The following is a 25,207-nucleotide window of genomic DNA, read 5'->3' as shown; positions in this document are numbered from 1 at the left end:
ATAAGTATACTATTTACTACACTATTTCACTGTTTATTTAACCATTTAATTGTGCAATAATTTATACCTGTAGGACAATTCAACAGTGCAACACCCCTGTGTATGGTGTATATAGGTAGACTTTTTTCTACATATGCTCAATTTCTTATTTCTGTATTTATTGTTGGAATATTTTGTAGGATTAATGCACATATTTAGACATAATACACATACTTTTTTGAAGCACATATTTGCATATTTCTTATTTCTCTCTATTTGTTATAATTTAATTCCTCTCTTTGGAATTTGAGCAACTGCAAGTGACCCATTTTCAGTTAAGGGAAATAGTTCTTGGCAAGGATTTGTGATAAAACATATTTGTATGAACAAGATATAAGTATGTTGATATTAAACATGGACAGTGTATTGAGTCGTGAGCTTACAGCCCTCCTATAAACTTAGAAACTTTTATTTTACATACTGGCCACCAGAAGACCAGAGGAGGCCTGAGAGAAGGGCGGCAGCAATCTTGTAGTTCACCCTCCAGACCAGCGGGGGTCGCTAGCGGTGCAGTTAACTAAACACATTTTAACCCGGAACAGGAGGGGGCGAGCAAAACGACGACACACGGTGCAGCGGATAGTCGGACTATTCTTTGCGGTTTACTTTGTTATTGTGATAAAAATAGTCATCTGCATACCGACTGCCAACAAGGGCGCATTAGCAGGAGCATTGAAAGCGCTCGCGCAGACGTTAGCGATGTCGGTCGTGCCTCCCAGTCGCTCCTCCACCGGCTGGCCGCGCGGTGGCTCCGTGCAGTTTGGGAACAAATATATCAGCGGCCCCGCCAAGCCTCTCACCCTGGAGAGGACCATCAACCTGTGAGTGCTCAGTCTCTGTCAGAGTCCCCCCCCCTCTGTTTATCTTTAAACCAGCTCGCATCTTCGGCTCTATATGTGTTGTTGCTCCTCGCCGCGCGACTGTGGACAGAAAAGATGCACCAAATGCAAGATATATCACTAGCGAGCCCGGCCGTGCCACGGGCCTGCACGGGGTTTGCAGTTTCTTCCCAATTTCTTGCAGTAACTTTCACTGAAACAGAAAACATGACTCCCAGAGCTTTGATGTACAAGGGGAAGGGATGTGGGGGTGTATAGTCAACAAGACACATTAATTATCTGAGATATACTGTTGTAATAATTTTGGAGGTTTGAAGTACAAGGTGAAATTGTACCCAAGTGATTAAAAATGTTAGTAAATTTGAAGCAACAGGAGCATTAGTGTGTGTGTATGCGTTCCAGATACCCTCTCACCAACTACACATTTGGCACCAAGGAGCCTCTGTATGAGAAGGACAGCTCAGTGGCAGCCAGGTTCCAGCGGATGAGGGAGGAGTTTGACAAGATGGGTATGAGGAGGACGGTGGAGGGTGTCCTCATCGTCCACGAACACAGACTGCCTCATGTCTTACTGCTGCAGCTGGGCACCACATTCTTCAAACTGTGAGTGAACACACACGTGTGTGTGTTTTTGATCCAGACGTCAGTATAATCTAAGGTCCCAAGTCCTGTGTCTGTTTGTTGTACGTAAAGCAAGAAAAAAAAGGCATTCTGGGTTGTTGCCTCTGCTGCTTGGAATGACTTGCAAATAGAGTTAAAATTGAAGGACATGATATCTGTAGGGGGATTCATACTGATATTAAGGTCTAATGGCTGCTGTTGTTTTACTTCATTACTATCATTGCTGTAGTTTATTTTTGTCATGTTGTATTGCACTGCATCTTGCTGTTCTGCTGTTTTCTTAATGAGGTCACGCTTGAAAATGAGATGTCGAACCTTGGTGTGTTTTTTTTTTTTTTTTTTTTTTTACCTGGTTAAATAAAAATGATAAAGTGTAACGGTTGCTTTTCCCTGCAGGCCTGGTGGAGAGTTGAGTCCGGGAGAAGATGAGGTGGAGGGTCTGAAACGTTTGATGACAGAGGTAGGTGCATCTCGTCCGTTTTAATCTCCTTGTCGCTGTGGTGAAAGTATCGTTTATTATTCCTTTGTGTTTGCGCGGCAGATCCTTGGACGACAGGACGGTGTGAAGCAGGACTGGGTCATTGACGATTGCATTGGCAACTGGTGGCGTCCAAATTTCGAGCCTCCACAGGTGAGCACACTGTTGATCAAATATAGATTATGATTTCCCACTATGAAGTTGCCTCCTAACCCAGCTGAACACATAAAGCTGTCTTCGTGTAACTAACCCTACTACAGATATTCTCATGGTTTCAATAAAAACATGGAGAGAACAAGTAGATCAGATAAGTGAAATAAGCCTGACATTGGATTATGGGGACTTCCCCTGTGGAGGTTTTCTTCTTGCTTATTGTATTTACTTGTTTAACTGACATCGATATCAAACAGGAACGTCAGGAATTATGCTGGCTGATATTAGTGTTATGTATTCCCACATGACAGCGGTGGTTCAGGAAGTTTAGCGTATCGATCACCATCAGATATTCAGATTTTTTTCACATTGGCAATATTTATTGTTGTGAAATTTGTAATAGTCTCTTGTCTGCATTTGCTGTAAACGGGGTTTGACATGTGTCCCCGAGTCCACACGCAGTGTGTTATTTAGATTTGTGTGTCATTTGGAGAAACATTCTCTGTCCCGTTGACTTGCACTAGCATTGCTAACAAATGCAAATCGGTGGTTAATGTGAAATTCTCAAAACACTGAAGACTCTGAATGTCCAAAAGGGTGATGCAACAACTGAGAAAATAAGTGAAATCCAGAACTAATAGTCACTCCTAGTAATTGTGACTTTTTTCACCAGTAGCAGGTACTTGTATGTAAGTCATTTCAGCACACTGCTTACAAGCAACCAGGCACTGTGGTTGCTGTCGTATGAAAATCTGTAGTTTAGTTGATGTTCAGGTTTTTTTTTTTTCTTAAGTTGAAGAATTCCTTGATCTTCTCTGAGCTGAGAAATTTCTGTGAGCACCAAGCTTATGAAAATCTTTGAGAACAAATAGTGCAAAGTGAAAACACATGGCTGTCGAATTAAAAACAAAGCACTTCTAATTACTGAAAAGGTTGGAATTTTCCTATTCATAAATCAAGGCTGAAATTTTCAGTTATTTATGTAATTTACAGTGAATATCTATAGACGCTGAATGCAAGTTGGTTAATTAGAACATAAAGCATTTTGATGTCTTTATGTTCTCTGGTACATCTGTTTAAATGCTGGCATGGCCCACGTTATTCAGCCACAAGATATACAGATATGGGTAATTACACAGTCCATATAATTGTATAATGCTAATCAGAATTGATTTGAACTTGTCTGTCTTTTCAGTACCCTTACATTCCAGCCCACATCACCAAACCTAAGGAGCATAAGAAACTGTTCCTGGTTCAGCTGCAGGAAAAAGGTCAGTAATATCACAGTGTGAGTTTTGAAGTTTCAGTAGATGGAAAAATGTAGCCTTGAGCTGGAATCTGGGGTGGAGGGATGTCCTGCTGCATGGCATATCTTCTGTTCTTAAAATCTGCCATTTGTGCCACAGCTCTGTTCGCCGTCCCCAAGAACTACAAACTGGTGGCAGCACCGCTCTTTGAACTATATGACAATGCCCCCGGATATGGACCAATCATATCGAGTCTACCGCAGCTACTGAGCAGGTATTGTTTGTAGAGAAGTCAGTGTAAAAGTGTAAATTGAACAGACTATAACCGACTATAACTTGGGGAATTGTATTGGAAGTTCAATTTTGACTAATGTGAGAAAAGAAGAGTAAACAACATTACCTGCAAGTCGTATAAAAAAGAATATTAAAGAAACTGGCATGGAATCATAAAACTAAAGTGGTGTTAGTCATGTGTTACAACACAATAGTTGTGTTCATTTATTGAAAGTTTCTTCCCAGTAGATTGAAAATTGTTTCTCTCCACAGGTTCAACTTCATCTACAACTGAAGTGTGAGAAGGAGTGCGGCGCCCTGGCTGTCTCTGTGAGTGCAGCCACTTGGGGGTGACGGTCAGAGAGGAGACGACCATATGAATTATACTCCACTGTCACATGAAAGCTCATCGTGTCAACACCATGGACAGTGTACCGGGTAGTTTACTGTTAATAGAGGGATATGTCTTGTACATTTTTTTTTTTTAATCTGAAAAGAAAAAAAAGGTAGAATTTTGCAGAATACAAGTCCTGATACCAGTGTGGTGAAAATCTTCTTTATGCCCCCTCAGAAGAGGGCAGTGTTTAATTAAAAAAAATAATAAAATACACCATTCAGTTGTTTTGTTGTTTTAACCTGTATTGATATTGTATTTGTTTTTTGTTGATGTTTTTTAAAATAAAGCAGTACTTTGCATACAAGTCCAGCAAGTAAGTGAGCAAATGAATGACTGATATTTATTATCAAAAAGATCTTTGAAGGCTTTGAAAGTTTTTTTTTTCTTAAAGGGATTGAGTTTTGCTTACTGATACCCTACCCCTCTCTCTCTCAAAAAAAAAAAAAAAAAAAAAAAAAAAGTTATAATATCGCTGGTCCTTCTGTCTGCCTCTGCTGGAGAAAAGTGCCCTTACTGAAAGAGAAGCCTGTCGTAGTCTATCGCGCATAAGTATGGAGTTCCTACAAAAAAAAAAAAATGCATATGAATTTCACGAATCCTTCCGCCAAGCCCAAAATCTTATTCCTTCCCTTTTTTTTTTTAATAGTTTCATTTTTATTATTTATTTATTTATTTATTTTAAATTATTTATTAAATTTGAATACAGACATTTGTATACAATACAATAACAAGATAAAAAAAGTTCACAAGGTAAACGGCATCAGTTCCTGTTAGCATATGTATATATATATATATATATATATATATATATATATATATATATATATATATATATATATATATATATATATATATATATATATAAACAGAAATGGGAAAGAAAAAGAACTATCACAATAAAACAGAGACCGAATCATGGGATATCCATAATCTTTAGACTGAGGCTTCATAGAAAAAATCATCGTACACTCTCACTAATTTATTGCTTTTCTTGTTATTAATTATTCTCATAGTTCTGAGCACAGAGTTAAGTTCTAATTGAAAAGACAAGAATTTGGGGATAGATTTGGAAAACTTCTGTTTGTGAATGAAAAACTTAGCATATAGGGTAACAAAAAATCTTATTCCTTCCTGTCGCTGTGGTGGCGCATCGATAGCGTCATTTACCCGCGACAGACGCACGCCTCACTTGAATATAGTCAGATGTGTACGCACGTAATGTCTCCCCTGTGGTAGAGCCGCAGACACTTTTGCGATGAGCTCCAAGCGACAGCCAGGGCAAGGTGGCGACTCAGACACGGGGAAAAAGAGAAAGAAACGCGAGGAAGTGGCGGAACTGTCTGCGGTTGTAGATGACGAGGAGGTGAAGAGGGCGGTGAGGGAGGCATGGTCCCGGCGGGAGCACTACTCACATGGTCAGCTAAGTTCACAACCAAAGCAAAAGCTCCAGCACGGCTCGCTTTCATAAGCAGCTATGTAGGTCAGGAGGGGAGTGGGGAGGCCGGCGCAGGCTTCTTGTGCCGCTGGCATTTCTGCTAAGGTTACTGGCAAGCTGCTTGTGAAGTCTGGCCCTGTTTGTGCCCTTTTCACTGACGTAGTTGGAAAATTTTGCACAGTACTTGTTTCTCTGGTGGTAGGAAGCCATGGCACTGACTGATTATTTCGCCATTTCACCAAGCCTTCCTATATCTGTGTGCGATAGGTGTCACTAGGTCCAGATAACATGGTGTTGGAGTTGTTGGTTTTCTTAATGTGATTTTTTTTTTTTAAGTGTATATCTGACATGACACTGCTGACATGCACCGGAGTAATTTGACAACAGCACAGTAACACACACTTTATCCTTGGACTGGATTATTGTCCTGCAGGGAATCTGGAGCTGGACTGCCACCCGTTCCCACACTGTATCATCCAAAACTTCATCAGCAGCGAGGCCTTTGTAGAGAACTTGCAAAGAGAACTGCTAGACCTCAGCTTCCACGAAAAGTCCAACGATCTGTACAAATTCAGACAGGTAGCCGGCATGCAGATTGTTTGACTGCTCTCCTCCAGTGTGTGTTGTTCTCTGAGGTCACCCACCTTTACTTTGTTCCCGTTGCAGTCAGATGACTTGAAGAAGCGAACAGAGGCACACATCTCAGGCTTGAGGTAAAGAGCAGTTTAGTGTGTGCTTGTGTGTGCATCTGGGAGGAGAGGGTGTGTGTGTGCATAAAGGCCAGTCTCAGGTGATGTGTGCTGGTTTTGACAGACTGTCACAGAAGAGAGTCATTATGCTCTGTTGAATATTGCAGCCTCCTTATTCATCACAGGTCTTTGAGTTCCCAAGTTTAATTGCTGCACTGCTGTTACAATAATAAGTTCAAATTCAAGTTCATGTCTATTTACAGCCCGTACTCACAGTTATAGTCTCAAAGCGCATTACTAGCCCACAGGTTACAGACAACATAACCCTCTCAGCAGGGCCAAGAAAAAAACATGCACAAAGGCCAATAGGGGACAAAATGGAAGAAATCTTGGGAAGGACCACAGAGAGGGAGAGAAGGCCCTTACAGGCCGGCCAGGAGTGTAACATGTGCCGAGTGGGCAATCATTACCTCTAATCTAATACAGTCAGACAGTTAAGTTAAAACAAGTAACAAATCAAATCAAAACCAGAAGAAGACCGATATGGCAAAGCAATGACAGTTGTAATGTGGTCATAATTTTGATTTTACTACCAATAATATGTTCAGCATCTCACTATTTGATGCCACTGTGATACCGCAGCAAACAAGAAAAAATTAAGTGTTATTAACTGTTGCCGGTTTTGAAGCAGCCTTTGTGCGGGGGTTTTGATTTGATGTTGGTTGAGAAAAAAAAGTTTCATATTTTGATCATGGCACCAGTTTTGTGGGCCAGTTTAGGTGAACATTCTGGGACTCGGTCAGATCACCAGGCTCTTTTGGAAATTACTTTTTACACTTTGGAACTGAGTTAAACTGATTATACTGTGCTCTCTTCAGGAACACTCAGTTTCCACTTCATCAGGTCCATCTGTACGGTCTAATGCAGTTCAGTGCAACAGCTCTGACATAATTTCTACCTTTTATGAAAGTTTATAATGTTAATTTTTGGTTGACATTGTGGAGAATGTGTAGATTTAATTCTATGTTTATTACTGTGGTTGTAGTTTGCAGAAGGCTTGTACTGGACTACATTATATTGAGAGGTGTTTCTCATTTTTTGTCCTCCCTATTTATATACATGAAGGAGACAGAATAGTGGAAACAGCTGTCAGTAAAATGCAGTCCAGTCCAACAGCAGCACTAACTATTAGCTCAATGCCAAACATAGAAGTGAATGAACACCTCTATTACTGTGACTAAAAGAAAACCTGAGCATTATAGGCCTCAGGAAAGGAAACATGACAGCAGAACAGTTGGATTGGATTGGATTAGATTGTGCAGGTGGACCTGATAAAGTGTCCACTCGGTGTCCACTCTCTTATTTGCTTATTTTTCAATATTATACAAGTTTCACACTGACCAATCAGTCATGTTTGAAATATAATATTTAGCATATTTGGGAATAGTGTGGCCCTATCCTCAATTTGATATATATAAATTTTGAGATATTGAACTTTTATTTTAAAAATATTTTATATACTAATGGTGGAGTGTCAGATCTGATGAATCCATTTAGCTCTACATTTCACTGTAAATGGCCACCACGAGTGTCATCAGCGCTACTGTTAGTACTACTACTGAAAACATAAACAGGCACAACATCAATTAACATAATTAACATACATTAGCATGCACGTGCACCCACGTACACTCAAATATGCTCTAACACAAACACACATGTATATAGAAACATACAATACACACATTAATATGGACTCTCCTGTGATTGAAACAATTTGGCAACCACCTGATAATTTCCTAGCAACACCGTAGCCACCCACTGCTACAACAGAGCAACTACTTAGTGATCTCTGAAACACCCTCACACCTGCATAGTGCCCTCTGGCAACCACCTATTACACCCCAACTGCCTAGACCCGGACTAACCATCACCTAGTACATCAAAGCAACCATCCAGGAACACCTAGAGTTCTCATCGGGCCTGAAAATTAAGACCCGACCCGAACCGGGCCCGACTGGGCCAGCCCGAGGCCCTACCCGACCTGACTAATTAGCCGAACTTTAGGCCCGAAAGCCCGATAAACCCGGAAAAAAAAAAAAAAAAAAACGCCAAATTCGCCATTATTTAGCAGCGCCGGTCGGGCGCAGCACCGGGGCACCATCAGTCGGTATCAGGCGAGCCGGCCGCGGCACCGGCCGGCATCAGGCAGCTCACCTGTCAGATCCAGCAGACCTGACGGGTGGGCGCGGTATCGGACGGTGCCACGGCCGGCCCGCCTGATGCCGACTGATGGTGGCATGTGCGGGTCAATACGGTAGTCTAGAAAACTGGCGATTTTTTTTTTTTCTCGTGCGCCCCCAAGTAGATTGCGCCCTGGGCAGTTGCACTGCCCATAGCAGAAACCGTCCCTGCTGCTGAGTCTGCCAGCACAGCGGGATACTGCTGCAAATCTCTCTCACTTGTTTGCGCTGCGCTCGCTCAGCTGGTTGTCTGTCTGTCACTGAAAGTTTAGCCTCCAAATCCATTCCAAAAAAAAAAAATCGCCCACAGAACCCGAAGCCCGACCCGACCCGCCCAATTCCCGTAAATTTTAGGCCCGACCCGACCCGAACGGGCAGAATATGAGAACTCTAGTAACACCCTAGCAATTAGCACACAAAACCACACAGTAACCACATAGCAACTAGGAGAACACACCCTCACAAACACCAAGAAAGACCACATAGTGACTACATAGTAACCACTTATATCCACATGGGCTCTCTTTTGAGTGCAACAAGTTGGCAACCACCTTGAAACAATAGCCACCCTCTGTAATAATAGGTGACTGACCGTGGCAACCATCTCTTACCACCCTAGCAACCACCAAGAACCAGACTAACCACCACCTAATACAGCAAAGCAACCATCCAATAACACCCTAGCAACTAGTACAGTATACCCTCGCAAACACCATGAAAAATCACATAGTAACCACTTAACAACACCTTGTTAAGAACACCTTAACAATCAGCACATACTAGCAACCGCTTAGTCCACCTTAGTTACCGCATTACCAATATTGTTACTAATACTTTCACTACCTCTGCTGTCTATGCTGCTGCTGCTGCTGTTGTATGTATGTGTAAACTACTACAGATTTGACTGTAACTATTAGTGGAAAAATAATAGACCTTTTTCACAGGAGGCATTTTGACATGAAATAGCAGTGACACTGGCCTTACTAATGACACTAATGAAGGCTCTGTGCCTGCACAACACCAGGCCCTGGCTCTGTTACACTTAATGCAACAGAACTTTAATTAGGGCTATTAGTAACTCCTGTGTTCACTGCTGTTCATGTCAAAATGACTGCTGTTGTCCTGCAGTGACTAACACACCTGCTGTTACTACTGCTATAACTACTCGTTATTGATGTTACCACTGCTAATAGTGAAAGCACTAGGCATGCTTCCACTACCCTTACTACAGCTACTACTGCTACAAGTCTTAGTATACCTTCTACTATTAAAACTACTGCAGATACTACTACTATCAAATGGCTCAAGCTCTAAATAGTCAAATTCAAGACATTTAAATCCCCTCTAATTAATTCATCTTTTTAGGTTTTCAAACGAGAGCAAGTACACACATTACCTCCAGAAATTGTAACCTTTTATAGTAAAACTAATTAAATCTGTAGGCTAAACTCATCAGGCATTTTAATTTTTGAGCACAGGTATTCAAAAGGCTGAGTAGGTGAGGTTACTGCTGTGGCAGTGCAGCTGTGCATTTCTGAGCTCCACCAGGTGGAGCCAGAGATGGCATCTGGCAGAGCTGAGGAATTTCATAAGCTGCCAAGTGGATTTACTTCATTTGGTGCTGATTCTTCAGAAACCTTGCATTAAACATTGAGCATGGAAAGATTGCTTGGTGAAATTACATGTGGCTGAGGCAATCACCTGCATGTATGGTGTGGTGAATATAATCCTGGTTGAGGGACTTAACTCACAGTGGAAACTGGAGAGTCTGTTTATTCTACACAGTGGTTATAGTGCTGAACTTTGCAGTGGGTGGCTTTTATTAAAAGGCTTGTGTTAGCAAGGAAATGTATTGGTAGGGAATGTAAAAAAGGTACTGGCCACTAGGGCTTGAACAATTAATTGAAATATCAAAATCACAGTATGTCCAAATTACAGGAACTGCAATTTTTTGATAAGGGTAAAAAGTGTGAGGAAACATTGTTGTAAATAAGTATTCAGTATTAAGTATTATGGTGGTACAGAGATGACTTGGCCTACAAACTGTATTTTCCAAATGTAACAAAACATGTTTTATGGTCCAGACCACAGCAAAAATCACACCATCATCATTTTAATAGCTTCTTCAGTGACAGTGACAACTGAAAGGCAAAAATTAGCATTCCTGTTAAAATCGCACTACCAGCAACACAACAGATATTACAGGTTAATTGAACTAGGAAGAGCTGCCAAGAGCTGCAGTCCTCAACTTTCAGCACTGAATTTCAGTGCTGGAGCCAAGAAAAATGTAACAAAGTCCAAGACAAATAAATCATTCTGAGTCTGAATGACGTCCAACATCAATTGGGTGTCAAGTCTGACTCCAAGCCAGCACTGAGTCCCGAAGAAAGAGGCTCTTAAATATTCATAAATAGCTCAGATAGCATAATAATGTACAAATCCTAAAGGGGAATGGATATATTGAAACATAAATTTTCCCAAGCAGTACTATGTAATTATTTGTGGTTGCTCCAGCTCAAGCACCACAGCCAGGGTGTGTAAAAACATAATGAAGTGCACAGCAATGGCTCTCTCCTGTGACAGTCTGTATTTATGTCAACAGCCTGTCACAGTAGGTTGGGACAATACCCAACAGAGGATGCCAGCATTTCTCATGGCACAGATTTTCCCATATCATCAAATCTAGGGCAGCAGTGTTTGGAAGGTTTCGTTCCTGGATAGGAGAGGTACTGGGGGTTGAACTGGAGCCCACAGTGGACATTTCTTGTGCCAAATACCATCACACCGGTGAGTTTTGTCCTAACACTCAGTAACAGGACGAACCATTATTATTATTTTGGCTCTTATGATAACTGCTATCATCTTGGGCAAAATTATTTTCATGTTGTGCACTCTTCTTTCACTCTAGATGTTCTTTTATGTCATGATGATGAATTGGAGGGAAGGCGTGTTGCTTTTATTTTGTACCTCGTCCCTCCGTGGCAGAGCAGTGATGGAGGAACCCTGGATCTGTACTCCACAGACAGTGAGTGTCCCACTATGTGTGTGTGTGTGTGTTTGTGTGTTAGATATTGTTGTTTGATATGTTTCCACTCTGTCACCAGGCCATTTCCAGCCACAAAGTATCGTGAAGTCGCTCGTGCCTTCCTGGAACACACTTGTCCTCTTTGAAGTTTCTCCGGTCTCCTTCCACCAGGTAACCTTCTGCACTCCACAGAACTGCCCTTCCCTTTTCCATTTGTCTGTTTGAAGCACTTGTGACTGCAGATTGAGGTCACGCTTTCTGTCTTTCCAGGTGTCGGAGGTTTTGTCTGAGGACAAGTGTCGTCTGTCTCTAAGTGGTTGGTTTCATGGGCCGTCCTTAGAGCGTCCTCCTCGCCATGTCGAGCCCCCTATTCCAAGGAGCCCACACTTGCCAAGAGATGTGAGTTTGGGTAAAAGTCCACGGATGCCCACGTGTACATTTATTACTTTATCATTTTTAAAGGATTAATCCAAAATTTTGGGCAAAGTACTCTTTCTGACATTTTCACCTCTGTATGTCCAATGGTTGGGTTCCTGTGTTGGGTCCCACTGACTTCAAGTCTTTATGCTAAGCCACATGAAATGCTATCCAAAGGAGGTGAAGCACTGCACATACAGAGGTGAGAATGGCATCCAATATCTTGTCTCAGTCTGGGTAAATTGGGAAAAAGGTACTTTTCCCAAAATGTCAGAGTGTTCCTTTAAATGGTAAGGGGCAGCCCACTTTCTTGAAAATTGCTGACTGTGTTTGTGCATCGACACAGGAGACACTGTTGCTGGAGTGGGTGAATCCCATGTACCTGGACATTTCTTACCAGGAACAAATTCAGGAGGAATTTGAAGAGAGCTCTGAAATTCAGCTCAAAGATTTTCTCAAGGTAACTTCTGTGGTTGTTTTTTTTTTGTCTGTCTTTCCCCCCCCCCCCCTTTTCATCTGTGTCCATTCGTCTCTCCTCACTAACAGTGTTTTTTTTAACCAGGAGGAGAAGTTCAGGGAGGTGAATGAATCACTACGGCTCAGTCAAGTCCAGTGGACAAGGAGAGGTCCGCCCAATAAGAGGTGGGACGTGTTTCAGTTATCTTGTGCACTGCTAATGCGGTGTTTCATGTGTTCCTGTGTGTGAGGCTGTATTGAAGTATTTGAAGTAGATGTATTTGTGTGCATTTAGGTGCTATGAAGTGGCCTCACTGGAGACCGTGCCTCCATGTGTGAGCGCATGTTGGGAGCTGCTTCGTTCAGAAGCTTTCTTCCTGCTTCTCTCCAACTTCACCGGTCTCAGATTGCACTACCTTTGTCCCAATGATGAAGACGATGAAAATGAAGATGCAGAGAAAGAGAGGAAAGAGCACGACACCGCAAAGGATGGAGAAGCCACGGGGTCTTTAACAGAGACACCATCAGCAAATAAAAGCAGAGAGAAAGGTGTGTGTGTGTGTGTAAGCACAAGTCTTTTGCATCTGTTTATGCATGTGTTGACCTTTGTGCACATCCTCAGAGCTAAGCACACCGGAGTGTTTTGGGGAGCTGCGGCGCTGGTCTCATGGGGACTACACTCTGTTGCATGATGGAGATGCAGCAAGAGCAGAGTATGCGCTGGACCTTGTTCTGCCTTTTGGCTGCTCTGGTGAGTCTGCACATGCATACAAACGCACACTGATGCAAAACCATATAAAGTGTAGGGACATTTTGACATGACTCTTATTCTTACTCCCTCAGACTGGCAGCCGGAATTTGGGGGCTTCACTTCTTACATCGCTAATGAAGAGGATGAGGAGGTAAGCGCTGATGACAGCAGTGCACGTTCCAGCTGTAAATGAGTAAATATGTGATTGTGACCATTGTCATGGTTTTCTCCTCTTTGTAGCTCCTGACGGTGTATCCAGAGGAAAATTCTCTCGCCCTTGTCTACAGAGACAAGGAAACACTCAAATTTGTCAAACATATCAATCACAAAAGCTCCTCTCAACCAGCTGGTGCTTCTGCCTGTAGAACATTTTATGACTTCTCTTTTGTATACTATGAATAAATGTATTTGCCTGTCTTGAGGTTTTGTTGACTTCTCTTTTCGGTCAAAATTTTTAGCAGTGGATGCAAATGCATCTGTGGTTAATAAGGCAGTATTGACTGCAATTTCTGTAACAAAGCAGCTTTTATTCTTAGAAATGTTAAACTAAAAAGAGTTTATTTTTCAGTTTAAGACAAAGGTTTCCAAATTTTGCCTATTTGCAAAATTAAAGAGTCCACTGAAAGTCCACTCAGATTTTGTCTTTAGCTTGCTGCTTGTAATCCCATGGTCATGCCATACATTAGAAATGGGAATTTAGGTCAGATGTATGCCACAGTACACGATTTGAACGGTAGCTCTCAGGAACAGAAGGAAGAGTAGGTGGACTGAGTTGCCTCTGTATTCCACTTTTTACCTGGGCATTAACTTTATTCAAACAAAAAATAAATAAAAATAGGCTTGTGATATTTGTCTTAAACTAATCTTCTAAACATCCGCTGTTAAAGGGGCTGAAGAAAGGTGGATGTGCACTCAGAAATACATATTAATCTTTTTGAAAGACACTGGTATTGACCAGTGTCTTTCTGTGAATGCTGAGAGACAGGGGTTTATTTCTCTTGGCACTGGTCTTGGTCCATTTAGTTTGGCAGTGAGTTTGATACACTTACAAAGGACAGATGTTTCCACATCCTTAAGTGTGTCCTGGAAAAGTCCTGCTGCATCCTGCCCGATCAAAATGACCAACTTTGAGCTGGAAAACAGTGTTTACTGAAGCTACAGGGCTGATACCACTGGACTGTTCTCATGAGCCTGAGGCGTTTTATCCTTCTTCAGTCTCATCCCTCACAGTCGTAAACAAAGCGCTGTGCCCTCCCATTCTAAAGTGCATAGTCTGCCTTTAATCATGTGACATACAACCCATTAGCTCTGATCTGGCAAGGAACACTGATGAACATGTCTAGCGCCACCTGGTGGACTTGACAAATTAACAAATACTTCCCGCAGATGGGTCTTAATCAAGGTCACAGTGCAGATACTTGGGTTTTCTAAACAGCTCAAGTGCATATACACAACTATGCATATGCACCGATATAAATATGTATATGATGCAATACAATATGTAACATTCAGATTAAGCTTTTTTTTTTTTTTTTTTTTTTTTTTTTTACTTGGCCTACTATCGCAGGTTTGGAGTTTTGGCCACGGATTAGGCTTTTTTTGTTTTATTATTTATATTATTATTGTAGTCTATGTGTAGATGACCGGTTTGTTGAAATAATGACTTTACTATATATTATGTAGTTAGTCATTTCAGCAAAAGAAACTCCCAATAGTAACTCTGACTATCACCAAGGGAAAAACCAAACGATCTGACCTGCTGATTTTGTTTTGTAACTCTTATCGGTAATCTCTGCATGGGTGCGAACCGTAGCTAGAGTGCGTCTTCATATTACTTCCCGGTCAATGAAATCTGCTGCCTTTACTCTCTGAAAAATTGATTTGCTTTGTAAAAAAAAAAAAAAAAAAAAAATAGAAACAAAAAAACAACTTCCTTCCATGTTGATTTCCACCAATCACAGCGGTCCCTGGTGTCCCGTCAGCCAATGGGACGCCAGGAATTGATTTCTGTTGCGGTTGGTGTGATCCTCAGGAGGAAGTATCGCCGAACAATATAACAAAGTTTTTTGGTAAGTTTATGGCTGGCGCAAATGTTACCAAATAACTTTTCCTCCGCACAGACAGCAGGTTGGCGGTGTGAAGCGGGTGCCTCCGTGTCCTTTTGTCTAACTTAGCAACATTTAAAGGCTTGTGTGTTGAGTCGCGCCCCGGCCAAACTTTGTGGCAGACCGTGTGCATATGGTGAACATCCAGCAGCCTGCGTCCGACACCACTATACTGTGTTTTAGTCGACCTGAGCCGCACTGTTTGTCAAGCCGAATGCTTCCGGTATCAGGTTGTGATGGGTCAAATCACGTTATGACTGTGGAGATATCCGGTAACACTGTGGTTGAAGCTTTGAGTCTGTGAAACCGAGAGGTCGCGGCTGCGCTGCCGTGTCGCTCAGCTGCCACTCTGCTCACTTTCACTTCGACATGCCTGCCTGCTGCTGCTAGCTGCTTTTACAGGCTGGCAGGAATATAATGTTAGCATTCAGCACAGTTTCTGTCCTAAACTAAGGCCTAAAGAACCCGTTGTTTGAAATGTTTTTCTCTCCTTACAGTGGTATGCCTCCACAGCTGCTTTGTGTCTTGTCTAGGTACGACTCTGAATCTGAGCTGCTCTGAAAATGACTGGAGAGCATGGCGGCTTTTTGCTTTTTGCTTAACCCTCCCGTAACCTTCAAATTTACTAACATTTTTTTTTTTTTTTTTTTTTTTTTTAAATCAATTTTGGTCAATTTGATCCCAACAATTTAAACCCCCGGGATATGATTATCATATTAAAATTGTTACCCCAGTTTATGTGTATATGTATAGGTTTATATGGGTACTGACACCCCACCACCACCACCACCACCACACACACACACACACACACACACAAACATCAAAGTTGTTGTGGGAATCATGTTTTTCCCTCCCCGGTGTCACATTAACTATCAGTGGTTTTCACACTGCTACAGGTGTGGCTATGTTTTGTATATTATGTATGGTTAAGTTTTTTGAAGATTCTAAATATTATAAATGGCATTTTACAGTTTGTTCAGTGTCATCCAAAACAACTTAAACAAAGTTGTGTAAAATGTTGATATTTCGTATATGTTTTATAGAGCTAAAACAGCCTGGGGTCAAATAGACCCCCCCAAAACACTGATGCGTTCAAAATAGATAGATAGATAGATAGATATACTTTATTGATCCCAACCAGGGAAATTCTGGAAAAATGTGTCCAGGGCATTGAAGACACATGATCATGTTAATTTCATGCTTACCCACTTGTCCCCATTAAATTAGGAAAAAAGGGGAAAAAAATGTTAATCATGTATTTAGAGGCGTTTAACACTGTGGTCAAATTGACCCTGAAGATAATAGGAGGGTTAAATGGCTAATTTTTGAATCAATATTTCATTCAAATGACTGTCGAGCTGTCCAGGGAATACTAGAGGTTGCCTTTTGGCAGCTGAAGCTAAATTATATTTTAAGCTCCTGATGATCGCATAATCCTTACACAGCTGGTGAACTAATCTCGCCAGTCTACTTCTAGACTACCGCTAGATAGGATGGCATATGATTACATTCAGGCTAAGTTGTGGAGATTCCTGCGGGCGTAGTGGCCAAACACACTGTATTAGTGTGATATGAGGAGATGCATGTAATCCTGCGGAGATGATGCTCTTTTCATGCAGAGGCCCTGTGCATCCAGAGCACAGCGGCACAGAAGACAGAGGCCAAACTAGACAAAGTGTGAGCCAGTGGAGACGGCAGGAGTTGGTGGGTGGAGGGGGTTTAGGGGGATGAGATTAAACATGTATTTATGTAATGAGGGTTTCAAAGGGAGGTTGGGGTAAAAAGGTTAAGGTAGAGTAAGGCAACAACAATCAGGGACTACAAGGTGATGAGTGGTTTTAACTCTAGAAGACAAACTGTTGGATTTGTGTTCCCTACTAGGGAGCACAAATAGAAACTAGTGGTTTCGTGCTCTGCGTTTTTCAAGCTGCCTTTGTGCACCAGTAGTCAATACAGTACATCAGGATTTTATTCCTTTATCGTTGTGGGCAAATAATCGGAAATTATATGCTGTGCCCCAAACAATTGTAACAAATAAATACAGTCTACTCATCAAATTACATGGTATCATTTAGATCATGTTTATACCTGGAAGAAATCTAACTTAAGAAAACCATAAATAGCACAGTTGTCTTTTTACAGATACATACGTTTGTGTGTGTGTGTGTGTCTATTTATTCATTCATTTGGTGTCACACACATTCAGGTGTACATCCATGTTATATTGTTTTTGATGAGTTATTAAAATTGAATCACAATATTGCATCATTGTCAATTCTCCCAATAACTCTCCTTCATTCACATATGGTTGTTTACCAATATTGAACAAGAGCACTAAAGAGGGTGCCTACTTCCTACACATCACTGTGTCGGTCCAGAGGGGCAGATCTAGACCTGGTGTGAGGCAGGGATGGGCTACACTGGGAAATTTGTGGAGGACTATTCTGGATGTTAAGGAGTGGAGAAAGGTTTCTATGTTTCCGAAAAAAGAATAGGAGGGGCAACTCTGCCATCTGTGAGAGGAGACTGGAGGAAAATCTCAGCATTTATTAGTGTAAAGTGGAAAGCATCATGAAGATAATGAAAAGCAAAGAGGACTGCATGCTTTAAAGTCCTGAAGAGGAGGATCTGTTCTTATTAGAAATTTCTGCGGTGAATCCTTTTGCTTCTTGAGCAACTCTTAATGTTAAGTTGTTAACTTCCCTTTGAAGTTCTGAGTCTGGGGTCTTGACCTTTAAACTCCTCCTTGGTGAGGAGCAGTCTCCCCCCTTGGATGCACTTCATTGTTCATATAAATATTGCAGATATTATAATGAAGTGCTGCTGAATCATTAGTGAGAAGTCACCATCTTTTGCACAAATTTAAGTGTTACCTGTGATGTGATGAAGCGTAACAGCCAAATCCAGAAGCACATTGGATCTGGTGAATATGTCCTCCTGGATAGTTTTCAGCTGCTGTAAGCCTGGCTGCCAGAACTGTTGAGGACCACAAGTGCTTTCTTAGGCCTTAAGTCATTAGGTCTTGTATGTTTAGCTTTTTTGTGGACTGCCTGTTTTGTGTTGCCTCTGCATGCTCACCATTGAAATCATGTGCAAACCCGTGTCAAATTGTGTATTATATCAGAGAATGGCAGACAGGGCTGTGAAACATGGACCCTGGACAGGATGTGCGGTTCTGTTTCTGCAGTCCCTGTGTCCCCATGTGAACCTGCTCTCACTCTACAAAGACCAGAGCAGAAAGTTCATTGTCTTCAAAGTCATCAAGCTGACACTTATAGGTGAGTAAGCATTCCAGCTACGATCTGTTATGAAGGAATAGTGTACTGATTTGTTTTTTTTTTGTCTTTTTTGTGGATTCATTATTGATAAACCAGGGCATCTGTCCTATAAGACTGAGATAGAAAGAGGAAACATGTACTGTTTGTATTTCCTTGATCATCAGATTCACTAAACCATGTTTCCAATGGCCAGACTCTGCAGGAGGTCTTGGTGGTTATGAGATACTAAAACTACATGATGCTGATCCTCTGTTGGGTGTGGAGGTGAAGTTTGTGGACGTAGCAGCGTGTCAGCAGTTCCTCGAGAGCTACAGCTCTGGGGCGGTTCGGCAGTCGCTCTCCCAACACGCCTGCCGGCTTCTCACTGTTCCACAGGAGTTCAGCGTGGAAACCCAGCTCAAGGCCAGCACACAAACTTTGGATCTCTGTCTGGACAACCTGCAGCTTTGCTTACAGCACATTCAGCTTTCACAGGTAGGGGGATGATCTCAGAAAAATCCTCAGTATTCACATTTTCAAGCAGTTGGTACTCTCCTGATGTTGATAAATAAGATGTTAAGTTCCAAATTTACAGGTGCATGGACACAACCTTTGCACTGTCGTTGCTAATTCTGAAATCTTTAAGGACCATGACAGTGATTCTGCATGTTCAGTGTAATATCTACAAAATGTACATGCTTCATGTTTCTCCTTATCTTTTCCCCTAGCAAACAACTAGATTTTAGATATTATTTTGCTCCCTTTTATCCAGCCGTTGGTTTCCATTCATTGGGATTTTGATTATATGTTGTCAAATCGTTAGTGTAAATGGTTTGTTATAATGTGAAATGTGCCTACATTGTAGTAAATTGACCAAACATTCATATCACTGGTATTGACCTTTAATTACCTGTATCAACCACAGCAAATACTCACAGATTAATTATTGCAGCATAACCCATTCCACTTTACCATTTATACCATCTCAGTCTATGTGACCTTTTCAAAAACAGGCTACATGACATTATGTTTGGAATTGGATTCAGTATGTAGTGTAGCCCTGTAGATTTATAAAATCGAAGTACCCAGTACACTGTTAATTATCGAACCTTTGAAGATACATATGTGTGCTTGATTAGTTGCTGATGTATGGATTTAATGTTTTTTTTCTTATGCTACCATCACAGTTATATGACAAGTAAAGATATCAACTACATGATGTTCTGAAAAACTGGGAATGCATATTTCATCTTCATGACCTAAAAATTACTTGAGGGAATAATTTCTATAAAAATGCAATTAAATATTACTGGCTATATTAAACATTTTAACATAAGCCCATTGCATTGACTTTTACTCAAACATAAACATCATAATTCTTATCTCCAGTCTGTCAAATTTGTATCACTTTTGTGAGCTGGCTCAGACTCTTGTTGTGGAAACAAAAGTAAGATACATTTCTACAGTTTTGTCCAGTTAACTAACTGCAGTCTTGATTGTTCAAGACCCCCTGATGGATTAATGGAGTGGTAAACAAAGAGGGCTCAGCCCTCGAAATACTGAAATAGTTTTCAGCGAGTATTTCCTTTTGGCATATTTGGGTGAGACAGGGTTTTTCTCATCCTGAATAATTGCACTTTTGTGTTTGCTATAAAGCAGTTCTAGATAAGCTATTCACAGATGTATTGATTTCTCTATTGTTCAGAATGGGAGCCTGGGAGTCAGAGTGCATAACTGTGTAAAGACAGGCCAGAGGAGTCAGGCGAGGAGAGTCCAGTGTAGTGAGGGACAAGAGAGAGATGAGTAGTGACACCATACTGATGCTGACTCGTCACACACCAAAAAGTGAGAGTGCTGGCATGTTCTTGGGGGGCTTGGCCCACTCTTAAATATTCTCTTTGACTCATACCATCTACTTGATGTTGTCATTCTGTGTCAGCCGGAGCGCCTGCGTGATGATGAGATTGATAGTCTGGAGCAGCAGCTGCAGGATCAGGCCCTGGGTCACGCCCCGCAGTCAGCCGCCCTCACAAAGGAAGAGTCTCCTGTGCCCAGCAACTGCTTCAAGTTCCAAAGGAGGGTGTTTGGTGAGTTTGTTAAAGGTCAACATGAGCATTCTCACTATCGACAGTCAATGCTGTGGTAGACCTGTGGTAGGGCAATGTGAGTACCATAATGACTGCAGCTCCTTGTACAAAAAGGCTGCTGAATACATAGAACAATAATCTAAACTGGGCTATGATGAAAGTTAAACCTAATTAAGGAACATATCAGTTGTCAAGGGGAAGCTGGTAGGAAAAAGGTCTCCTATAGATGTTGAATAGGGCTCTGCCATATCATATTGTTCACAATAAGACTGGTATAAATGTGTATGCGCAAAAAAGTGTCCATATTATGATATCAACGATATAGCAGCCTGATGACGTGTTGACACATTTACATATCCTACATATCCTCAACCCGTTCAGAGTTTCCCCATTAGCCCCGCTAGCCCCCCCCCCCCCCCCCCCCCCCCCCCCCCCAGCTTCCAGTGCAACTTTAGTGATACTGTATGATTGGTGCAGCAAGTCTGTGAGGGGTTAGGTCTTGGAGGAGATGTCATTTGTGGAGCAAGGCAACTTCATGAGGGAAGAGAACGATGATTGCAGAAGAAATACATTGATGGGAGGAGGCAGCAAGGTGTGCTAAGTTGGTGTTGGTGTGCAAAGCAGGGCCGGGGAAAAGTGTGAAGAGAAAGAACTGCAGATAACTGCGGGGGATGGAGGTAAACCATATTAGATTCATCAAAAGTGAAACCTATCAGGGCACCAAAATCTTAGCCATTGGGAAGGTGTAGATGCTGTCTGTCCGCTGAGTTCAGGAATAGCTAAACTTACAGTCTGTCAGGCTGTAAAACGAGTCCATCTCAGGGAAAATACACCTGAACACATAATTAAATGATCAGGTGTCTAGCAACGGCATTTTAGAACAACCAATTAAAGATCATTTTTTTGCCAGATAGGAAAGAGGTTACTAAGTTTGTAGGTAAGGGTGCAAAGGAAGGAAGGTATTTTAGGATGGCATGTTGCAGGACAGCTAAGAACGGGACAAGATTGGCAGTTGGCAGTGGATTTAGGGAAGAGAGCTCTGAGGCCAGGCGTGGTACTGTGGTCAGAGTTGCAGCGGCTTGTTTTCTGTGTGGAGCTCACAGCTCCATGCGAAGATAACAGATACCTGTGGAAGTGGGATGTAGAGGATCTGTAGGTAGATCATTGTTAGCTCTGCGAGGTAAATTAGCCTTCTGTGGAAGCACCTTAAAAGAGGAAGATAAAGCTATGTTAAGCAATATTAGGTACGTTATTTTAAGAGGAAAATATAACTGGTACTAAATTTGTGTGTCAGCTCCTCCTCTGGTCTCCACGTCACCCCTTTGCCACTTCAGCTTCATTCAAAGCCTGTCTGAAACTGCAGATAATCTTATGCTCTAAATTTAAGATCCATTGCCTCTTTAGTGCCTCAAAATGAGCAAAGCAGCCTCAGAAAAAAGATTTATTCCAAGCTTACTTTGTAGCTTCACCACATTTTCAAAGTGAAGCTCAGAGAAACAGTCATCCACCAGGAGCTTTGCCAAGTAAAATATGCCCCCCATTTCCATTAAAAAAAAAAAAAAAAAAAAATCTTTGGTTTCCATTTCTACTAGCAATCTGCCCTGGACAAAAGGGCTGCTCCGGCTTTGTGTATTTACTACAGTGTTTGAGCTAGTGAATGGTTGTGGATGAGACAGAAACATGCCAACTGGGACATAAAGTAGCTTTGGTAGTTAGCCTAACTGAAATAGCCTTGTTAGGATTAACTTGGTAGCCTGTTTTAACAGTAGCATGCTGGTAGTGGCCTGAATCTGAATCTGAATCTTTATCTTTATTGTCATGATACAAGATGTACAGTGAAACTCCATTCAGCTTCTCTCGTTAAAAATAACGATTGTTAGTGTTTGCCAGACCAGTCAGACTTAATTCAGCCCAAGCAGATTCAGTGTGTATGAGGACTGCTGCGCTGGGAGTGTATCTGCTCTCTGCTTGGCAGAGTGACAGGGTCAAATGCAGTGTGCAGCTTGATAATGTGGAAGTGTATTTTCTGGAAGTTTATTGATGATAGTTTGTAAAGTAGGGTTGCTGGTAGCAAGGGTGCAAGTAACAGCAATGTAGTGGGCTGGTGAGACTGAAGTGGGGCGTATTTCCAGGACACTGGAATACATTGTTGAGCCTTCTTGAGGTGTTGTGGGCCTAACTCAGTGAAGGAAGATGCCCGCTTGATAACCGCAATGACTAACCTACTCTCACTCACCTCAGAAGTTAGTGTATGTACCCGATGAATGTTGCTGCCTATGTAGTCCTGTAGATTTATGATGGCATAGCCTGAGGTGCTCCATAGCACTCATTTGTATTGCAGTTTAACATTCAGTAAAATGCTGAATTGGGCTTCTGGGGTAAGGTTCACCCTGGATTATGGGACAAGGGACAGGAACATTATATCCTGTGTATTTCAGTCTACAACAGAGCTTTAACTGAGAACTTGATTGCTAGTTTATTAAAGAGATTAGTGCTTGCAGAGATTGCATTTGTTATGTGCATACTGAATGTAATTGTTATTGATTTTAGCTTTAGACTGTAATTTCTGTTTCAGTTAACCCAATTCAAACTCATGTCTTCTTAATTCAGTTTTTTTTTTGGCCATCCAGTATTTTTTTTTTTGGCCATCCAGTATCTGGGGATGAGGAATTTCTGTTCCTTGAGTGCTGATTGGAAGGGAGTGGTTGCTAACGGTGGTTTTACTGTTTCTGGGTCCAAAAACCCTGAAACCGAGTTTTAAAAAAATGAATTTCAGTTCAGCCCAAGTTTAAGCCGATTATGAACAAACAGAGGTTCAGTTATGTAATGTTTATTTAAAATATCATGAAATATCTCCAATTTTCAGCATTAATTGACGCAAATTTAGAGCCCCCATTCCACATAATCATGCCGAATTCTGGAAAATAGTATTTTCCAGTGGAACAGGTATTCAACAAAACATACCAAAAATCCTGTTGTACTTTTAAAGATAGGTGGATTGGAAGTCTGAAAGCTATCCTGGCAAATTTGGACTATTTATACACTCATGTGTTTTTAGACTCAGCCATGTTGAAGCACAATTAAGTACATCCCACATTAACAATTTCCCTTCCTTTATCCTTTGGCCTATCAGAGGACCGAATGCTGACAGCGGCAGATGTTCAGAGCTTTTCTAATGGCGTGGGCCGTCACTGGAAGCATGTCGGCAGAGTCCTGAGCAAGAGCTGCCGGGCTCTGAAAGGCCCGGCCATAGACAACCTTGCCTACGAGTACGAGAGAGAGGGGCTGTACGAGCAGGCCTATCAGCTGCTGAGCCGCTTCATCCAGGCCGAGGGGAGGGAAGCCAAGCTCAGCCGGCTGGTCAAAGCGCTCGAGGACTGCAAACTCACCAGCTTGGCCGAAAATATTCTAGACATAGAGCCACCAGAGTAAAACTCCACAACACTCACGCTCTGTGTGTCGCACATTATGTGTATGTGTGCAAAAATTTAGGAATCCAAAAAAAAACTGGGGGGGACATGTCCTCCTTCACTTGAGAAGGTTTTTAAAATGTCCTTTCAAATATACATATGTGTTTGATGATTGTTCTCCTCACATTCAGAATCATTCCTCTGTGTGTGTGTGTGTGTGTGTGTGTGTGTGTGTGTGTGTGTGTGTGTGTGTGTGTGTGTGTGTGTGTGTGTGTGTTAAACCGGATGTGTGAGCAAATGCTAACCTGTATGTGAGAAATGTTTGGATTAATATGTGGGCACTATTGTGTGTGGCTTTGCCTTTTTTATTAGTATGATTGACTGCTGTTTTCATTTAGATAAAAGGATCTGTCATTATTGCATAGCCACCTGGACATACTGCCTTGATTTTGTGCACTGTAGCTGAGGAGCAAATGATTTTCACCATGTGCCTTTTCTGTGTGAGTCTATTTACAATTGGAACCTGTTGGTTCTCATCAATAAGTAGTGCAAAAGTGAGGGTTATTGATTATTTTTTTTCTACAAAATGGGTGCATACAGTTATCAAATTAAATGTGTATCAAATTAAATTTCGTGTTTGTGTGTTGTGTTTGATGCATTAGTGTAATTGAAAGTGAAAACATAATTTTGGGAAAATTCCCTCAGGTATAATTTAGTGTTGCAATAATCCCCCCCATCTCCCTGTCTCTTTCCTCCCCCTCCCATCACTCACTCTCTCTCACGTGCACGTGCCCATATGATTAAACCGTGCTGATTACTGATTTTGTAGGTAATGCTGTATGTTTCCATGCGTGCGTGTGCACTATTGCACTCTCTGTTGCCACTGGAGCCGAGGAATGAGGTTTTATCTCATGCTGGTTGATTATTTCATGTTGATCTCACCAGCAAAGAGAAATTTCCTGATTAACACTGCAGGTTTAGCTCTTGTGGCTTCAATGCACCATCCATTGTAAGGGCCCAACCCCCTTATTCCACTTGGCTGTTCATCCAGATGTGATGTGTGGATTAGAAGCTTTTACCACACACACACAAAAACACACTCACACTCACTTACTGATATATGTTATGTCACCCCACACATACACAAACACATTTATGTATGATCTTGTGACCCCCAGTGACACCCACCATCAGACTTATCTCTCTTTGCTTGTAACTGTGAGACCTCGGCGATCACCCCCCCCCCCCCCCCCCCCACACACACACACACACACATATACAC

The 25,207-nt window shown here is 41.7% G+C and overlaps 3 protein-coding genes across 4 annotated transcripts; all 3 read left to right on the top strand.

Annotated features, from left to right (window-relative positions):
* Positions 1 to 554: 554 nt before the first annotated feature.
* Positions 555 to 4,298, top strand: nudt21 (nudix hydrolase 21). The gene is made up of 7 exons (XM_030048598.1): positions 555 to 860; positions 1,281 to 1,481; positions 1,896 to 1,959; positions 2,041 to 2,130; positions 3,326 to 3,401; positions 3,537 to 3,651; positions 3,924 to 4,298. The coding sequence occupies exons 1-7, from the start codon at positions 739 to 741 to the stop codon at positions 3,943 to 3,945; spliced, it is 690 nt and encodes a 229-aa protein (XP_029904458.1). The 5' UTR covers positions 555 to 738; the 3' UTR covers positions 3,946 to 4,298.
* Positions 4,299 to 5,204: 906 nt separating this feature from the next.
* Positions 5,205 to 13,484, top strand: ogfod1 (2-oxoglutarate and iron-dependent oxygenase domain containing 1). The gene is made up of 13 exons (XM_030048509.1): positions 5,205 to 5,462; positions 5,916 to 6,061; positions 6,149 to 6,195; positions 11,101 to 11,201; positions 11,323 to 11,439; positions 11,519 to 11,610; positions 11,710 to 11,838; positions 12,203 to 12,316; positions 12,419 to 12,498; positions 12,608 to 12,861; positions 12,935 to 13,063; positions 13,156 to 13,214; positions 13,304 to 13,484. The coding sequence occupies exons 1-13, from the start codon at positions 5,303 to 5,305 to the stop codon at positions 13,463 to 13,465; spliced, it is 1,590 nt and encodes a 529-aa protein (XP_029904369.1). The 5' UTR covers positions 5,205 to 5,302; the 3' UTR covers positions 13,466 to 13,484.
* Positions 13,485 to 14,986: 1,502 nt separating this feature from the next.
* Positions 14,987 to 24,554, top strand: tradd (tnfrsf1a-associated via death domain). Of its 2 annotated transcripts, XM_030048730.1 has the most exons (6): positions 14,987 to 15,132; positions 18,296 to 18,449; positions 18,643 to 18,923; positions 20,368 to 20,515; positions 23,649 to 23,989; positions 24,024 to 24,554. In XM_030048730.1, the coding sequence occupies exons 2-5, from the start codon at positions 18,299 to 18,301 to the stop codon at positions 23,945 to 23,947; spliced, it is 879 nt and encodes a 292-aa protein (XP_029904590.1). In that variant the 5' UTR covers positions 14,987 to 15,132; positions 18,296 to 18,298; the 3' UTR covers positions 23,948 to 23,989; positions 24,024 to 24,554. The 2 variants fall into 2 exon arrangements, with proteins under 2 accessions (XP_029904590.1, XP_029904589.1); XM_030048729.1 differs by having other exon boundaries at positions 23,649 to 24,554.
* Positions 24,555 to 25,207: the final 653 nt, after the last annotated feature.

The sequence above is a fragment of the Myripristis murdjan genome, chromosome 3 (genome assembly GCF_902150065.1).
Source record: "Myripristis murdjan chromosome 3, fMyrMur1.1, whole genome shotgun sequence".
NCBI classification, from domain to species: Eukaryota; Metazoa; Chordata; class Actinopteri; order Holocentriformes; family Holocentridae; genus Myripristis; species Myripristis murdjan.
This window is presented reverse-complemented; position numbering and strand designations above follow the sequence as displayed.

Excerpts from the sequence above, each read along its gene's own strand:
- nudt21 (XM_030048598.1), top strand. The coding sequence starts at position 739 with ATGTCGGTCGTGCCTCCCAGTCGCTCCTCCACCGGCTGGCCGCGCGGT. Across the intron at positions 1,960-2,040 it reads TGAAACGTTTGATGACAGAG|ATCCTTGGACGACAGGACGG; the intron begins GTAGGTGCATCT and ends TTTGCGCGGCAG. Across the intron at positions 2,131-3,325 it reads CAAATTTCGAGCCTCCACAG|TACCCTTACATTCCAGCCCA; the intron begins GTGAGCACACTG and ends CTGTCTTTTCAG.
- ogfod1 (XM_030048509.1), top strand. The coding sequence starts at position 5,303 with ATGAGCTCCAAGCGACAGCCAGGGCAAGGTGGCGACTCAGACACGGGG. Across the intron at positions 11,839-12,202 it reads GCCCACACTTGCCAAGAGAT|GAGACACTGTTGCTGGAGTG; the intron begins GTGAGTTTGGGT and ends GCATCGACACAG. Across the intron at positions 12,317-12,418 it reads AGCTCAAAGATTTTCTCAAG|GAGGAGAAGTTCAGGGAGGT; the intron begins GTAACTTCTGTG and ends TTTTTTAACCAG.
- tradd (XM_030048730.1), top strand. The coding sequence starts at position 18,299 with ATGGCAGACAGGGCTGTGAAACATGGACCCTGGACAGGATGTGCGGTT. Across the intron at positions 18,450-18,642 it reads CATCAAGCTGACACTTATAG|ACTCTGCAGGAGGTCTTGGT; the intron begins GTGAGTAAGCAT and ends TCCAATGGCCAG. Across the intron at positions 20,516-23,648 it reads GTTCCAAAGGAGGGTGTTTG|AGGACCGAATGCTGACAGCG; the intron begins GTGAGTTTGTTA and ends TTGGCCTATCAG.